This window comes from Aethalodelphis obliquidens, unplaced genomic scaffold (genome assembly GCF_003676395.1).
Source record: "Aethalodelphis obliquidens isolate GAN/ISIS:26980383/991018 unplaced genomic scaffold, ASM367639v1 scaffold9, whole genome shotgun sequence".
NCBI lineage: Eukaryota > Metazoa > Chordata > Mammalia > Artiodactyla > Delphinidae > Aethalodelphis > Aethalodelphis obliquidens.
The window spans coordinates 17,617,770-17,632,903 of record NW_020837953.1 but is presented as its reverse complement, the minus strand read 5'-3'; the positions used below and the strand labels follow the sequence as shown (position 1 = coordinate 17,632,903).

Genomic DNA, 15,134 nt, shown 5'->3' with positions numbered 1-15,134 from the left:
TGGAAATAATAAGACTATTGTGAGGGTTAGCTGAGTCAGTAGATATAAAGTGCTTAACACATGGCAGCGTTGTAAGTAGCACTCAGTGAATGTTGCTCTCCATGCTCATGATACACCCTTCCACAGCAGTGAACATGGACACACACAGAGGCTTACTCTGCTTTTGGTACATGGTCAAAAAAATGTAACCCCCCCATCTCCCTCCCACCAAAGGTCTGTATCCTCTCTTTCAAATTCTTCCTACCCTCCTGCCCACTCCCACACCCCCTCCCCTGGCCCCCGGCCCCAGTGTGGTCTGGATGGGCCCCACAGGGGCAGGGACAGGGACAGGACGTGGGGCTGTATCTGACAGGAACCTGAGGGGCTGGCCCGGGAGGGGATTGGGGCCCGGCTTCCTGCAGGGAGGATGGGCTAAGGCAGGCACACAGTGCCGGAGAAGATGCCCTCCTGGGCCCTCTTGGTGGTCATCTCCTGCCTCCTCCCGGCCCCCCAAAACCTGGCACAAGTCACCAGCCAAGGTGAGGTATGTGGCGGGTGGAGATCACCTATACCCAGGAAGAGGGAGCCCTGGGAGGGGGATGTGCAAAGTAGGAGGCTCCCATTGGTCCCCGACTCTTGCCCACAAACACACCAGGGAGGACCCAGAGCCCAACTCACCAGCTATTCCTCAGATGCCTCCTTGCTGGCCTCGGACTCAGAGTCCCTGAACTGTTTCTCCCGAACATTTGAGGACCTCACTTGCTTCTGGGATGAGGAAGAAGCAGCGCCCAGTGAAATGTATCAGCTGCTGTATGCCTACCCAGGGTATGTGCTGCATCATATATATCATATATATGTACCATGTATGTACCACTCCCCTGTATCTGTCCTGTACATACCACAGCTGAGCCCCATTCCAGTAGGTTCCCTGCCTTTGGCGCTATCAGAGGACTCCTCCAAGTACATGCCCTAAGTAGCCACTTAATGAACAGATGTGCTTTGGATACACCCAGCTCACACCCTCTACGTAACCCCTAATCTCACCCAGGCACTGAGAAGAAAAATGGCAGTATTGGAAATAGAACTTGGGTTTGGGCCCAGACCTGGGTCCTCAGGGCTGAACAGGTGGCCGTGTAGGTAGGATGGACTTCTCCTGTGCCCACAGGGAGAAGCCCCGTGCCTGCCCCCTGAGTTCCCAGCGTGTGCTGCCCTTTGGAACCCGGTACGTGTGCCAGTTTCCAGCCCAGGATGAAGTTCGCCTCTTCTCTCAACTGCACCTCTGGGTGAAGAACGTGTTTCTGAACCAGAATCTGACCCAGCGGGTGCTCTCTGTGGATAGTGTGGGTACGGACCGTCCTCCTGTCATCCTGGCCCCCCCGTTTGCTGCCCTCAGGCCAGCTCCTAGAATCAGACTGAGCTGTGCTCTTTCAAGACGATGTGGATGTCCCCCCACTACCAGACCCCCAGAGGCACCTCAAGACCCCCTTCTCATTCCTCTTAGCCTCAGCATCCAGAGCTAGACTTCATTTCACACCAGAGATACCCTGACCTTCCCATCATTAACCTATTCATTGACTCACTCATTCATCAGTTACAGAATACCTACCGTGTGCCAGGCACTGTGCTAGGTGGAAAGGATGCACAGATGAAGAGAGGTCCCTGCTCTTGAGGAGCACCGAGCCTAACAAACGTGCAATGAGGTCACTGTTCTGAGGACAGGAACAGGATGAGGAGCCTCCCTGCCCTGCCCCCAGGGCTGCCCTCAATCCAGCCTCCAGCATCCCCGCTCCACAGTCCGTGGGTTGAGCTGTAGACGGTGGCCCCCAAAGAGTTCTCACGCGCCCTGTCTCACCTTCAGGCCTGCCAGGTCCCCCCAGCCTCATCAAGGCCACGGGAGGGAGCCAGCCAGGGGAACTTCAGATCAGCTGGGAGGTCCCAGCTCCCGAAATCAGTGAATTTCTGAGGCACGAACTCCGCTATGGCCCCAAGGATCCAAGGAACTCCACGGGTCCCACAGTCACACTGCTGCTGTCCACAGAAACCTGCTGCCCAGCTCTGCGGAGACCAAACCTAGCCCCAGCTCCGGACGAGTCTCCATGTGCTCAGCCCGTGATGCCCCAACAGGATGTACCAGAGCAGACCCCCACAACTAGAGAAGTATCCTGGCCTTCTTCTGCTCCACCTCCCGATCTCCTGCCCACAATTCTGCCCCCAAGAAAGGATAGGCCATACTTCGGGGATTCCAGACTGGGTTGGTCCTTAGAGAGTTAGTATAGGCTCTGATTAGGAGCCATGTCTATTTAGGGATCTCCCACTTTGGGTCATTCATACCAACAAGATTGAGAGCTTCAGGCCTCCAGGTTAATGGGGATTTCCCTAAAAAGCCCTGCACTCCACCCGAAACCCACTGACCTGGCTCCCAGCCTGTGTGCATATCTATCTGGTGAAGAACTGAGTGTCTCTCCACAGGCATGTTGTGGGGCTTCAGATATAAGAGGTGGAGGCTCTCTCGGCTGAGAGGCAGACCTAGATTCTGAGGCTGGGATTCTTCTCCCAAGGCTCCATCTCTGACAGTGAAGGGTGGAAGCTGCCTCCTCTCAGGGCTCCAGCCTGGGAACTCCTACTGGCTCCAGCTACGCAGCCAACCTGATGGGGTCTCCCTCCGTGGCTCTTGGGGATCTTGGTCCCTCCCTGTGACCGTGGACCTGCCTGGGGATGCAGGTGAGTCAACAAAGGAATGGGGAGATGGGGAGGAGATAGAAAAGATCTCTAGAGAGGCCTGGGCTGGATATGGAAGCTCTGCAAACCATGGTCCTTCCTGATGACCTCAAACTTGCCACTGGACAGAATGAACTATGTTCAGGGAGAGAAGACAGAATAGGAGTAAATGTTCCAAGTTATGTGTGTAAAGATGATCTGGACACCCTATAGAGTAGGAGCACGTGGGCTCTGATGGGACTTCCTTCTCTGACCCCAGTGGAAATTGGACTGCAATGCTTTACCTTGGACCTGAAGAATGTTACCTGTCAGTGGCAGCAACAGGACCATGCTAGCTCCCAAGGCTTCTTCTACCACAGCAGGGCAGGGTGCTGCCCCAGAGACAGGTGAGAACTGAACTGCTGACTGAGCTTGATGTCATGGGAGAGAAGCACAACCTTGCAGAAAGAAGGGAGAGATTGTCCTGGTCCTCTTCACTCCCCTCCCTTGTCCGCCAAACCAAACAGCCTCCATGCTCTCATCCTCCAATGGGTATTGTATCTTTTCAACCTCTCTTCATACTCGCTGGGAATGCCTTGGTTTCATGCAGCTATAATCATGTCACCTGGACCATTCCAACAGCCTACATTCTCATCTACCTCCGATTTACCCCCCATGCTGCTGACAGACTGGCTTTTGTTAAACTCAAACTTTGCATGGCCTTTCCCTACTCAAATATGTACTGCAGCTTTTCACTATCTATCAGATCCAATCAAAACTTCGCCTGGCCTTCAAGAATTTCCACCAAACACCTCACTGACCTGTTACTTCCTTCATATCAAGTATATAACCAAGTCTTACTGATTTTACCTGTTAAACCTCTCTAGAATCTGTCCACTTTTCTTCTTCACTGCCATCATCCTAGTACAAGCCATCATCATCTCTCACTCAGGCTATTGAGAAGTCTTATTAACTGATCACTTCTTGGGTCCTCCAAAACATTCTCCACACAGGAGCTGGAGTGAGTTTCTAAAAGTGCAAAAAATAGGGACTGCCCTGGCGGTCCAGTGGTTAAGACTTCGCCTTCCAATGTAGGGGGTGCGGGTTCGATCCCTGGTCGGGGAGCTAAGATCCCACATGCCTCGCGGCCAAAAAAACCAAAACATAAAACAGAAGCAGTATTGTAACAAATTCAATAAAGACTTTAAAAACGGCCCACATCAAAAGAAATCTTTAAAAATAAATAAAGAAATAAAAGTGCAAAAATAAATACATCCTCTGCTTAAAACTCTTCCAAGGTCCACAGCTTCCATTGATCTTAGGACAAAGAAGAGAACACTACTGTGACCGTGTAAAGTTCTAAAAGGCTCAGCCCCTACCAATGCCTTCAGTTTCATCTTATACTATGCTGCCTTTTGTGCTCTGTGCTCCAGTACTGGCCTATTTTGGTTCCCCCCGACCTGCCATGTCCCCTCCTGCCTCTGGATCTTTGCACATGCTGTTTACCCAACTCTCCTATCTTTACTTAACCTTTATTTATCCTTCAGATCTCAACTCAAATGTCACCTCCTCAGGGAGCCCTCCCCTGACCTTCCTCCTTAGGTCCAATGGCACTATTATACATCCTTGTTGTACCACGTACCTCTCCTTCTTAAATACTTATAATAGTTACAATTTTACATTGATACCTCACATAGTTTTTTTCTTTTGGCTGCGTTGGGTCTTCGTTGCTGTACGCAGGCTTTCTCTAGTTGCGGTGAGTGGGGGCTACTCTTTGTTGCAGTACGAGGGCTTCTCATTGCAGCGGCTTCTCTTGTTGCAGAGCACGGGCTCTAGGCGTGCGGGCTTCAGTAGTTGCGGCACGTGGGCTCAGTAGTTGTGGCTCGTGGGCTTAGTTACTCCGCTGCATGTGGGATCTTCCTGGACCAGGGATCAAACACGTGTCCCCTGCATTGGCAGGCAGATTCTTAACCACTGTGCCATCAGGGAAGTTCCATGGTTATTTGATTGATGACAAAATTCTGTCTCAGAGCTCCAGTTGAGAAAGGCTGATCTTGACTATACATGATCCATGAGGGCAAAGTCAGTGTCTGCTTTTACTCACCAATATGTTCTCAACTCACACGGTGCCTGGAATACAGTAGATGCTCAGTAAAAAAAAAATTGTTGAATGAATGAATAATGAAAAAAACCACTATTAACAGTTTTAATGTATTCTTCCAGATTTTACATGCATTTACATATGTCTATACACAATATTCAATTTTCAATATAAATTGGATCACATTATATGTATGATTTAGTAACTTACTTTTTTACTTAAAAATATGTCTTGGAGATCATTACAAAAAGATGTAACTCATTCTTTTTAATAACTGCACAGATTTCCATAGTATGGAGGGGCCATGAATGGATCAAAAGGTGGCAAAACCGAATTCACATGTTCCCTACCAAAACCTGCTCCTCCTCTTCTTGTCCATCCTGCTATCAAATCAGTTTTCCACCCTGAACTTCTGCCATTTCTACACCCTCCATATCCAATCAGAAACGCTTGTCATTTCTACCTGTACAGTATCCCTTGAATCCATCTATTTCCCTCTACCCCAACTACCACAACCCTACTTTCAGATCCTCATAACTTTGCATGTAAAATACCATAACATTGTCCTAATAAATTTCTCTGCTTCTAGTGCACCCTCACAAGTCCTCTCTTACAAACTGCAGTTAGAGTGACTTTCCTAAAGTACAAAGCTAATGATGACAATTCCTGTTTAAAATCTTTAAATGTCTCCATCATGACTGCAAGATTAAGTTTACGCTCCTTAGAAAGGCAATAAGGCCATCCATGACCTTGGTCTGCTCACATTTACCACCCCCCACCAGACCCTCTATGCTAAAAGCATTCTGCACCACTTAGAATTCCCCCCAGAGTACCATATCTCTTATCTGTGCACAAGCATGTGCCTGGGATGTCTGTCTGTCCCCTTCGTCTGTCCTGTTTAGAGTCCAGGACTCAGTCTAAGCACTACCTTGCACGGGAACTATCCTCTGACCCTCCCCATCTGGGTTAGATGATCCTCCTTGATATTCCCAAGCCAGCTCGTGCACATCACAGAAAAATATCATCTGTTTGTTTTTCTACCTTTCCCATTGAAATGACAGGTCCTTGAAAATTATTACTCTTTGTATTCATAGGGCCTATCACAGTGCCTGGCACATAGTATCAATTATTTGTTGAATAAATTAGTAAACATAAAAATATATAAAATGATAAATAATTTTAGTAATAGCTAGTCATTTAGGGGTTATAATCAGGAAGGAGACAGGATTTATTTGTTCAATAAACAATTATCGAAGGCGACTATGTTCCAGGCACTGGGGATAGAGTGACAAAACAGAAAAGCTTCCGGCATTGTTGGGGTTTCCATTTTAGTCGGGAGAAGGGAAGGGGGGGTGAGAAACAAGTAAAGAAATAAAGGAACAAGGTTATATGATAGAGACTAAGTGGGAGGGTGGGGGAGGGGTGCTATTTTCACCTGAGTGGTCGGAGAAAGCCTTGCCAAGGACGTGACAGGTGAGCTGAGACCCAAGTGGCAAGAAGAAGTGAGTCACGTGAGATCTAGAGGCAGGGCAACCCAGGACAAGGTGAGCTGCAAAGACAGTTCATCTGGTATATCTGCTGCACAGAGAGAAGGCCTGTGTGCATGAAGGGTGGTAAACTGGTATGAGAATTGTAGGAGGTGAGAATGGGGAGGGAAGGAGGAACTCAACCGTATGGAGTCCTATAGGCTCTGGTATGGAGTTTGGATTTTATTCCAAGGGGGATGGGGAGTCATTGAAGGATTTTAAGCAAAAGAGTGACATGATATGATTTACATTTCAAAAAGATGTTTCTTTGTGCAATTAAAAAGAAGTAAGAGTGGAAGCAGGATCACCAGTTAGAAATTTGCCTTAATCCAGGCAATGGATAATGGTTTCATCTAATGCAGCTGCAGTAAAGATCAAAATAAATGGACAGATGTGTCAGATATTCTGGACATTATCAGATCAACACTTTGGATCTTGTTGCTGTGTGGAGAGTAAACTGAAGGGAGTGGCAGAAATGGAGGCAGAAAAGCCAGTTAGGAGGCTGTTGTAATAATCTATTAATAAAATAACATTTAGAGGTGACTAAGAGGGCCGCCTGATGAGAACAGTTTAAAAACATGTTTTCCTCCAGAAAGATGAAAGCTCTTTGATCTCTGAAATAATAACATTCAAAGTAGGCATTATTAACCCATTTCACAAATGAGGAAACTGAGGCAGAGATAAATCAAGTAATTTGCCCAGAGTTATACACCAATAAGCCAAGACCCAAACTCTATAGCCCATATGCTATTTTCCTATCTCATCTAGCTCTTTTCTCAAGAAGAGGCTGGACACCAAAACAAACCTCAGAAAACCAAACATTATGACACGGGAGAGAAAGCCCTGTAGGCCCATCCAAAGAACAAGTTAGATTATAATCCAGTCCCCTGTGGGATGGGGGATATGAGGATTAGTCTCTGAGGCAAGCCTGATTCAATGACTCTATGGGACTGATTCGTAGGGACCCCGTCTGGGAGAAGTGTGAAGAGCAGAAGAAAAATCCAGGATCACAGCCCTCCCAGTTCTCCCGCTGCCACTTCAAGTCACGAAATGACAGTGCTATTCACATCCTTGTGGAGGTGACCACAGCCCAGGGTGCCATTCACAGCTACCTGGGCTCCCCTTTCTGGATCCATCAGGCTGGTAAGAACTTTCTCCCCTTCTCCTCCCACGTAGTTCCCACCTCTACCATATCTGACCCCATGCCCAGGATCACCAACTCTGATACTTCTGACCCGTGGCCCTGGTGACATGATGTCTCATGCACAGAAGGGCTTAGGCCAGTCCCTGCTGATGTCCCTGTAGTGCTCATTCCCACTCCAAACTTACACTGGAGGGAGGTCTCCAGCGGGCAGCTGGAACTGGAATGGCAGCACCCATCACCCTGGGCAGCACAAGAGACCTGCTATCAGCTCCGATACACAGGAGAAGGCCATCAGGACTGGAAGGTACAGTCAAGGAACAAATGCCCCCAGACCTCATAATCAGGGTATCCCTGACTTTCACTGTATCTGTTATCAGGAGTGAAGGTGTCTGTGTATTCACGTCTGAGCTTGTTTATCTATGTTTTATCTGATTCAGCTGGTATCTTAATCTCTCTTTGGCATCTGACATGCTGACTACTCCTATTTAAAATTTTCTCCTTCCTTTGCTTTTGGGATATCAGTCTCTCCTGATTCTCGTACCACCTCTCTGACTGAACCTCCTCGCTCTTTTCCTGGCTCCTCCTTTCTACACTTCCTTAATAGGTTGTGCTTCCAACAGTCCCATCCTAGACTCTTTTCTCCTCTAGATAAATATATATGCTCTCCCTAAGTGAGTGCTTCAGCTCTGTGGTTTCAATGACTATACGTTAACCATCCCAAACTTATCATTCCAACACCCATATGAAAAGGAACTTCTATACCATAGGTGAATTACGTAAATTTTTGAAGTCTCAATTTCCTCACTGGTGAAATGGGGATAAAGCTATGTACTTTCCAGAGTTACAGTAAAAATTAAATATATAAATATTTAGCATACTGTCTGGCAGATAGAAGGTGCTCAATATTCATTAAATATTAGTTTCTTTCTTTACTTTTATTCTCATTCACCACATGTATATACAACTTCTTACCAGACAGCTCTATCTAAAAGCCCCCAGGGCATTTCAGACTCAGTATATCCAAAACTGAACTCATCTACTTCCCCAAACTTATTTTACTTTTTTACTGAAGTATAAGTTACATAAAGTAACACAAATCTTAAATATACCACTGATTAATTTGTACATGTGTATACAGCCATGTAACCATTACCCAGATCAAGACAGAGATTACTTCTAGCACCCCAGAAGCGTCTCACGCCCGCAGGTCACATACGCACACCCTCCAAGGAAACCACTACTCTGACATTACCACTCATAATTTCTGACTGTTGTTGAACTAATAAAATAGAACCATACAGCATTTCTTCCTCAGACTTACCTCTCCTGTTCCTTGTCTCTGACAGTGGCACCAACACTTACCCAGTTACCCGAGTCTGGAATTATCTTTGACTCTTCTCCCTTTTCCCTTCCCTCTATTTATCAAAAATTAGTTGAGTTTATTGTACTAATAGGTCTCATGTCCCTACTACCACTGGCTTAACCTCACCTTTGACCATCCAGCCGGCCCATGCATGCTCTTAGTACACAGAACACTCTGTAACCTCCAATCAAGCAACAGGCAGCATTACACTCTTCTTGGTGCTCCCGTGGTACCTTACTTATATCATTATTATTGCACTAATTCTTTCTTGTAACTATTTACTTGTTTGGGTGTCTTACTCTTCATGTTTGCTAACTGATCAAGTTAATAATGTCTCCCTGCTTGTACACACGATTCTTGTTCCCTGTGCTTGGAATCTCTCCTCGTACCCCCAGCACCTAGCACAGTGCTGGCATCCTCTACTCAGAGGATGTTATTTGTGGCCTGGTCTACGTGGCTCCGAGTATCTGAGCGTGTCCGGGGTTTCCATCGGCCGACCTGGTCTGGTGCGTGCCTGGTTACTGTGTGTGTACCAGATCTCTGTCGGTTTATCGTATGTGTATGTGTCAGGATGAGTAGTACTCTGTGTAGATGAGTCTGTGTGACGGGGGTGTACCGCGCCAGGCTGGGCGAGGCCGCAGGCAGGGCGAGGCTCTCTGTCCTGGTGTTCTCTCCAGCCAGCTTCCGCCGGGATGACCGTTTTCTGCCAGCGAGGCTCTCTGGGGGAAATCCCCGGGGACTCAACGCGGTAGGATTTCGGTCAAACAGATGCCGAGTTCTAGAGGCCCCGACGCCGGCCCACCCGGACCGGGAGCCTGACCACCCGCCCGCTTCTCCTCTGCGCAGGTGCTGGAGCCGCCTCTCGGGGCCCAGGGAGAGACCTTAGAGCTGCGCCCGCGCTCCCGCTACCGTGTACAGCTGCGCGCCAGGCTCCACGGCCCCACCTTCCATGGGCCCTGGAGCGCCTGGTCCGACCCAGTGAGGGTGGAAACCGCCTCCGAAACCGGTGAGGGCCGAGCCAGAGCAAAGGCGGTCAGCGCCTGCGCGAGCGGAGGGGCGCCGGCGCAGCGAGGGGTGGGGCCGCGGCTGAGCCGACTTACCCGGCGCCCCGGGGCGGCGAGGGGTGGGGCCTGGCGGACCGGGGAGGGGGGCTCCTGCCAGGCGTGGCCCCCCGAGATCTGACTGCTTTTGTCCATTAGCCTGGATCTTTTTGGTGACCGCTCTGCTCCTGGTGCTGGGCGTCAGCGCCCTCCTGGGCCTGCTGCTGCTGAGGTGGCAGTTTCCTGCGCACTACAGGTACCGCTCCGGTCAGGCGGGAGACGGGGCCGTGGTCCGGGCGAGGCCAGCGGCCTCTAAGGAAGCATCCCCGCGTCACTCTATGTCACCTGCTCTCCGGACAGTCCCACGTCCACACCTGTGGCGTCAGCTGCTCCCAGCGCGTCTTCCCCGGGAGTCGCACTGCCTCCTTACACTCTAACATGCCCACTATACGGGACACCCCAAACAGGCCCACCTTCTGACTCCTCATCTCAGTAAAAAGGCTACTGTCCCCCTGTCACCCAAGCCGGAACACTTAGGCGCCACCCTCGCCCTTATCCAGTCTGGTCTGGTCATTCCACCTCCTAAAGCTCGCTCAAACAATAGCCCTCTTTCTCTAGCGGTACAGGCACTACCTGACTCCCCAAAACGGAGCCCCTTCTCCCTCCAATCTAGCCTAACGCAGCCATCAGAATAATCTTTCTAAAACTGCACACGTGAACTTGTCACTCCACCTCCTTATGTCACATTATTAGCGCCCCAGGATAAAGTCCAGACGCTAGAATGACAAGGAAGGCTGTGCAAAATCTGGCCCCTGCCGGGATTTCCACCCTCCCACCATGTGCATCAGCCTTGCCAGACTGTTGGTGATTTCCTCCCCAAGTCAAGAGATTCTACTTCTCAGGGCCTTTGCACATAATGTCCCGTCTGCCAGGAATATCCTCCCTGGATGACTAATACCCATTTATCTATAAATAACTTTCTTCCCCAACTCCTAGGAAACCTTTCCTGACCTTCCCCTATTGGCTACTTTCTTTGTGCCCCAATGCAGACTTCTTCCATAGTACCAGAAGCATTTTACTGCATTCATTTCTTTATCTGTCTTCCCTATGCTTTACTTGGTCATCCTTAAATCTATAGCACAGGGCCTGCTAAATAGCACACACTTAAATAAATGTTATTAATGAATGACTTGTTTGTGTGGGGAGACTAAGGCTGAGGAGAAATGTCATTGGAAGTTATAAACATGAAGGACAGAATCCAGTCCTCAGTCCTTCAGTTGGTAACATCTCTCGATTCTTGAAGACTCAGCTCAGAAGGTAACTCCTGCACGTGGCCTCTTTAGATGACCCTAGGCTAGATTAGATGCCCCTCTTCTGTGCTGCATCTCTCCTTGAACATGTCTTTGAGCTTTTAATCCACTCATATGTATGAGCAGACCGCAATGCAGCCTCTATGCAAGTAGCCAGCTCCAACAAAACAGTTGGGAGAGAGGAGGGAGGTGGTGCTGCTGAACCAGGCGTACTCAGTTCCTTTTCCCCAATTCACCAGATACATCACTCCTCCTTCCCTGGAGAGATACGAGTGAGGTCACAGAAGAGGCCTGAAATGTCGTTCAGCTAAAGTCCCTCCATGTGGAAATATGAGCCTAAGGAATTGGAGGTTCCCCCAACATACCTTAATCCATGTTCTTCCTGGAGAGACCACCTCCCCCAGTAACTTAATAAAAGCCCCATTGGTTCTCTCCATTCATTCATTCAACTAATTTCTTGAGAACCTATTATGAGCCAGACACTGTTCTACACCCTGGAGCTACAGGAGTGAGCAAATAGACAAACTCTTTGCTCTCATGGAGTTTACATTCTCGTATATGTGATATATATAAGGATCTAATAAATACACAATAAGTCAAGCGCTATAAAGAAAAGTAAGCAGAGCAGGAGACAGAGAGTGATGGGGAAGGGAGGTGGTTCTATTTTAGGGCAGTCGGGGAAGGCCTCTCTGTCAGGACGACGTCTGAGCAGAAACCTAAATGAAGTGAGGGAACAAATCAAGTGTTCCAGGCAGAGAGAACAGGAAGTGCAAAGGCCCTGAGGCAGGAGTGTTTGAGGACACTCAAATCCCTTTTTTGAACCTCCGCACTGCTGAGTTCCTTCCACCACCAGAGGTTTCCTTTTCACCTATGCTCCACTACCTTACTTTACTGCCTTGACTACACTGTTACCTCTCCAAGCGTGCTCCCCCACCTCACTGCCTCCCCCCACGGTCCCCCCTCAGGGCTCCCCTCCTAACTCACTCCCACAACTCAGTCTCCTTCTCTTCCTTCTCCTCAAGGAGCCTGAGGCATGCCCTGTGGCCCTCAGTTCCAGACCTGCACCGGGTCCTAGGCCAGTACCTTAGGGATACTGCAGCCCTGAGTCCGGTGAGTGCACCCCTGCTCTCTACCACCCACCACCAGCCCTGTGTGGAGCTGGATCCTTGCCCTACCACACAACTTTTCCAAGGCCCTTGCCCACCAGCATACCATCCCTGGGCCCTACCTCCAGCCGAACCCTCCTTTCTACACAATCCAGGTCCTGCTCCCACAGGACCTGCTCTAATCCAGACCCCTTCCCCCCCTCTCCCATCTCTCCCAGCCCAAGGCTGCAGTCTCAGATGCCTGTGAGGAAGTGGAACCCAGCCTCCTTGAAATTGTACCCAGGTCCTCAGAGAAGACTCCCTTGCCCCTATGTTCCTCCCAGGCCCAGATGGATTACCGAGGATTGCAGCCTTCTTGCCTGGGGACCATGCCCCTGTCTGTGTGCCCACGCATGGCTGAGACAGGGTCCTACTGCACCACTCACATCGCCAACCATTCCTACTTACCACTCAGCTGCTGGCAGGCCCCTCGCTCCCAGTACCCTGGACAGATCCAAACCCTCTAGTCCTTCCTTCTGAACTTCCCTACCCACCCCATCCCAACACACAACCATCTCAGACCTCACGTCCTTCCCGGTTGTCTACCCTCCTAGCTGGGCTTCATAACACTGATCTTTCAGTACTGCTGCTGACATTAATCCAGGACAAGGCTCATTTGACTAAGCTTCTCTAAATTTCACCTCCTTTCTCTCTCCTCTTTAATGCCAAACTCCTTGAAAAGGAGTCTCCACTTCCTGACTCCCATTTGCTCCTCAGACTACTTCAATCCATTCCCCTACTACCACTCTGCTAATGAAACTACTCAGGCAAAACTCACCTCAAATTTTTCTCATCACAAGATCCAATCAGATTTTGTTAATTCTCAATCCATTTGATCTCTCTGTTGTCATTTGTCATGGTGACTACTCATTTCTCCTTTAAATTCTCTCCTCCATGGCTTGCATACATCACCATCTCTCCTGGCTCTGCTAGGGCCTCTCTGAGTATACTAATAGTTAAGAGCATAAGCTCTGGAGTCAGAGCTGGGTTCAATTCCTGTCTTTCCCATTTGCTAGCTGTGTGGCCTTGAGCAAGTAAAGTCTTTGAGCCTTAATTTTCTCATCTATAAAACAGGGATAATAACAGAACCCCACAGAGTTGTAAAGAGCATTTAGTGAGATAATCTAAGTAAAGCACAGTAACTAGGACATAGTAAGTGTTTGATATGCCTAAACTATGGTAATTATTCCTTCCTAGTCTTATCCTGGAATCTCTTCCACTCCTTAATTACTGCAGTCCCTCAAGAGTCCATTCTTAACAGTCTCCAATCCCATCGGTTCTCATTGCCTTCCCTATATGCTGACCATTCCAAAGTTCTTATCTCCAGCCCAGACCTCTACTACAGCACCTGTAATGGTTTATGCAAGTAACCGTTTACATGTCTGTCTTCTGTTACTAGATTGTGAGCTCCTTGAGGGCAAGGGCTGTGATTTATTTGTCTTCCCTCAACCCCCACCCCCCAGCACCTGGAGTAGTGCTTGGTGCATGGTAGCAGGCCTTCAATAAATGTTTTCTAAATGAAGGAAATCTTTCTGGACAATGCCGCCTTAACCCCATGCCTCTCATCCTCTCTGCCATTCACATGCAGCAGTAAATGTGCTTAGCCATTCTGATTATGGATTCCCCTGACCCATTCAAATTCTCAAGCAAACAGTATTTTTTGCTGACTCCAAATATACCCACTGTGTCAGTCAGGGTCTTGGCAGAAATAGATGACGCACTCAGTCTGGGTATCTGGATGAGAGTTTAATAAAGGGCATATTTATAAAGATGAGGCAGGATTTAGGAAAACCATCAAGGAATAGTGCAGTAACCCGGGGCTAACAACAGCTGGGAGCCGGTACCCACCGCACCCCACCCTGGGCATCGAGGGGTAACGGGAGAGAGTAGTTATGAGACAGGGAGAGAGTAGCTACAGAGAGGGCCGCCTGACAGGAGCTGTGGCAGAGAGCTACAGCCAACCTGTGGGGATATGGCAGGGACGGAGCCAGGGGAACAAATAGCTCATGTCTGCCCTCCCCTTCCCCCAAACCTCACTCTCTGATCTCCTGATCTCCTCCATCTGCCCTTACAAAGTACTGCAAACCTGGTGGCTTAAACAACAGATGTTTATTATCTCTTAGTTCTGGAGGCTAGAAATTCAAGGTGTCAGCAGGGTTGGTTGCTCCTGAGAGCCGTGAGGAAGAATCTGTTCCATGCCTCTCCGCTAGCTTCTGGGGGTGTCCTGGCAATCTTCAGTGTTTGGATGGTAGAAGCATCACCTACACCTCTGCTTTCGTCTTCACATGGTACTCTCCCTGTGTGTGTCTGTGTCCAGACTCTTCCAGTTTACAAGGACGCCAGTCATACTGGATTAGGGCCCACCTAAATGACCTCAAGTCAACTAATTATACCTGGAGTGACCCTATTTCCAAGTAAGGTCACACTCTGAAGTACTGGGGCTTAAGTATGCAACGTATAAATTTTGGCGGGGAGAGACACAATTTAACCCATAACATCCTCCCGTTGGTGGAATACAAACAGACACCAGAGCCCAAGGGAGTCCATTGACGCAGGCCATGTGAGTCAGCCTCACAGGGCACAGGGCAGAGTAGAGGATGAAGAGTGGACCTGGATGGGACAAATGGATGACATCCGGTATACTCACTTTCCATAATTCCTTCCCCAAGCCACGTTCAAGGCTCCGACTCTACTCCTAGGGACTCAAAACTAGGATTGAGATCCAAACCACTGAACCTCCCACCTTTCCACCGACTCAGCCATCATGTCCTGACCCCTTATACTTCCTAAATCCGGCCTCCTCTTCTCCATCTCCACTGAGCTATCACT

At 48.9% G+C, this 15,134-nt stretch overlaps 1 protein-coding gene across 1 annotated transcript; it reads left to right on the top strand.

Annotated features, from left to right (window-relative positions):
- The first annotated feature begins 227 nt into the window (after window positions 1–227).
- Window positions 228–13,827, top strand: MPL (MPL proto-oncogene, thrombopoietin receptor). The gene is made up of 11 exons (XM_027108856.1): window positions 228–804; window positions 1,145–1,323; window positions 1,838–2,136; window positions 2,538–2,700; window positions 2,957–3,083; window positions 7,265–7,446; window positions 7,609–7,751; window positions 9,657–9,816; window positions 10,010–10,106; window positions 12,183–12,270; window positions 12,485–13,827. The coding sequence occupies exons 1-11, from the start codon at window positions 440–442 to the stop codon at window positions 12,770–12,772; spliced, it is 2,091 nt and encodes a 696-aa protein (XP_026964657.1). The 5' UTR covers window positions 228–439; the 3' UTR covers window positions 12,773–13,827.
- The last annotated feature ends 1,307 nt before the right edge of the window (window positions 13,828–15,134 follow it).

Bases quoted from the DNA above. Each gene is read 5' to 3' on its own strand.
- MPL (XM_027108856.1), top strand. From the start codon at position 440: ATGCCCTCCTGGGCCCTCTTGGTGGTCATCTCCTGCCTCCTCCCGGCC. The intron at 805-1,144 runs GTATGTGCTGCA...CTGTGCCCACAG, and splicing joins CTGCTGTATGCCTACCCAGG to GGAGAAGCCCCGTGCCTGCC. The intron at 12,271-12,484 runs GTGAGTGCACCC...CATCTCTCCCAG, and splicing joins ATACTGCAGCCCTGAGTCCG to CCCAAGGCTGCAGTCTCAGA.